This window comes from Austrofundulus limnaeus, unplaced genomic scaffold (genome assembly GCF_001266775.1).
Source record: "Austrofundulus limnaeus strain Quisiro unplaced genomic scaffold, Austrofundulus_limnaeus-1.0 Scaffold284, whole genome shotgun sequence".
Taxonomy (NCBI): Eukaryota; Metazoa; Chordata; class Actinopteri; order Cyprinodontiformes; family Rivulidae; genus Austrofundulus; species Austrofundulus limnaeus.
Genome location: NW_013952686.1, coordinates 585,238 through 587,962, shown reverse-complemented (window position 1 = coordinate 587,962; position 2,725 = coordinate 585,238). Strand labels below are relative to the sequence as shown.

General features: G+C 40.5%; 1 protein-coding gene across 1 annotated transcript in view; it reads left to right on the top strand.

Moving 5' to 3' along the window:
• Positions 1-1,543: 1,543 nt before the first annotated feature.
• parp1 (poly (ADP-ribose) polymerase 1) overlaps positions 1,544-2,725 on the top strand; it is a gene marked incomplete at its 3' end in the record, with an annotated part of 14,969 nt that continues 13,787 nt past the window's right edge. The window contains 1 exon segment of the mRNA XM_014021238.1: positions 1,544-1,798. Within this exon segment, the coding sequence (XP_013876692.1) occupies positions 1,676-1,798 (123 nt within the window).

The following is a 2,725-nucleotide window of genomic DNA, read 5'->3' as shown; positions in this document are numbered from 1 at the left end:
GGACCTACTTATTTTTTCTTTTTGATATGAAGTAACTTGTTACCCTGGGTGTTGCTAGACATAATTGCCTTTACGTTTGGCTCAGTGATAGTAGTTATTCTTTGCAAACAAGCATATAATCTAATGTTTATGCTGCTACAAAGACATACTCCTGAATGATTGAGGGGAACAAAGGTTTGATTATAACAGCTTGGCAACAGGTTTAGTTTGGCAGAACACAGCTTAAAAACAAATTAGATATCATTTTACAGCAGTCGTGTTCACACAGAAATGAACAACTCTAAATCCTTCAGAGATATGTGAGATTACGTGGTTTTAATATGAAGCCAAATTGTAGAAAAGAAGTCCCAAAAGCTACAAAGAAACTTAAAGTTGTATCTTTTACAAAGTGAAATGTGAGAAGCAAGTCTGTGCCAAACAGCTCAGACACTTTCATCCATCCTCTTTACCCGCTCCTCCTGTCTGGGTCGGTGGGAGCTGGTGCACAGTGAGTGTCTTTTCAAGCCGCCTTCCTTGACAGGCTTGATTAAAAATGCAGCTTTGGCTTTGAAGTGTTTTTCTCCATCACATCCAGTCTGTCAAGTGTGGACACGTCATCTTGGTGAGAACCGGTGACAGAGACATGGACAGCAGCACGAGGAGCCAGAAGGACCTGAAGGAGGCCAACTCATCCACCAGCTCCGAGCTAAATCTGGCCTCCAGGTTATACATGTGAAAGCTGCCTTTTCTTCTGATGTAAGGATGCATCAAAGCACTTTGTTTGACATGCTGTGTGAGTCAGAAATGCATAAAATAACACAGGAGAAATAAAAAGTCTTTATGAGTCAGAAATGCATAAAATAACACAGGAGAAATAAAAAGTCTTTAGTGGAAGAAAAAAAATCACTCTACCAAATGAATGTGAAGAATATTTTAAATCCCACTTAAAATTTGGGTGTATGGTTTTATGGAAGTATGAAAAAGGTAATTTTCATAGTTGAGATATTATCACAAAATAATGACTTCGCAKTGCATAATTTTGGGGTACTAATAATTAGGGCTTATACATGTTTAATCTAAGAAAACCCTATATATATATATATATCAGAGTGAGATCGATTTCTCTTTATTCCATTACTTCTGGCTGCTGGTAGCGCGGGAATTATAATGATCCTATATTGACAAAACGATGGCTCACTCCAGACCACGTTCTCAAATTTTAACTTTTATTTTTCCCTCTGTTTTGAGAAGGGTCTAGCTGCAATTATTTTCTGTTTTGGCTTTTTCTCCTGAGGAACAGAGGCTAGAAATATATGGAAAGTTAATAGTGGCAAAAATAAATAATTTAAAGAACCCAAGAGTTAAGTCTCCGTAAAACTGAACAGATCAAAAAAATGTTCATAAATCTCAGAAAATCTWTAGAATTGTAAAATTTGTGGTGTTTCTTGAAAACAAACGAAACTGTTTACTTTTAGAGCCTAATTCAAGATGGCGTCGTTTGTTTTGATTCAKCGGTGTTCGGAAATAACATCGGAGTGAGACCTCTCGTCTTAGCGTCCTCTTTTCCTTTCGGAAGCACGCGGGCTACGGTGGCCGCTCTGCTTCTCCTTCTAGTGTGTAACGGTTGTAGCGAGAAAGTTTTGTCTCTCTCTGCGCAGCTATCGCTTCATTTTGTGTGATATTTTTTCAAAGAACCATGGCCGACTCCCAGGACGACAAGCTGTACCGGGCGGAATACGCAAAGAGCGGCCGGGCCTCGTGCAAGGAGTGCAAAGAAAGCATCGCTAAAGACTCGCTAAGGATGGCCATCATGGTGCAGGTGAGGTGACTTCGTCTATGGAGTCGTTTATCCCGGGAAAGCTTCATGTTAAGAGCTCTTCGTTGTAGTGTTGAGCTCTAAGTAACATGCTAAAAAGTTTATAGGTACTTTAAAAAGCTATAATGTTGGTTTTACGGTGGTTTTAGTTGTTTATATCAAGGCCCTGGTTTGCATTTAAATGGCTGACATTGCGTCTGCTGACAAAGACCAGAGCTTTTTCCACTAGTGCTGGATGCAGCTGATTATATCTGCTCCAGTCTGTTCAGTCTGCTGCACCAAATGATGGAGAAATATTGATGTAAGAGTCTAAACCTGCTTGTTGTTTATGGCCTTTGGAGCTGCTCCACGTTCGCTATCACTTGTTGTTGTTGTTGTTGTTGTTGTTGTTTGTGCAAACATTTGCTCTTAATATAATTACTGACTCACTCCTTCAGTTTCAACCCCTATTAATTGACCACATTTTTAAAAAGTGCAGGCAGATTTACGCCCACCCTGGTATTGATTTTGTTKTAAGAAGGGAGTCGTTTCTTCCCACTGTCGCCATGTTCTTGCTCGGAATGGGAGATTGGCATTTTTACAGTTTTTACATAGCCTTGCCAGGTAGGTAGGTAGGAAACAAGGTAGGAAAGAAGGTAGGTAGGAAGGAAAGAAGGTAGGTAGGTAGGTAGGAAGGAAAGAAGGTAGGTAGGAAGGAAAGAAGGTAGGTAGGTATGTAGGTAGGAAGGAAAGAAGGTAGGTAGGTAGGTAGGTAGGTAGGTAGGTAGGTAGGTAGGTAGGTAGGTAGGAAGGAAAGAAGGTAGGTAGGTAGGAAGGAAAGAAGGTAGGTAGGAAGGAAAGAAGGTAGGTAGGAAAGAAGGTAGGTAGGTAGGTAGGTAGGTAGGTAGGTAGGTAGGTAGGTAGGTAGGTAGGAAAGAAGGTAGGTAGGTA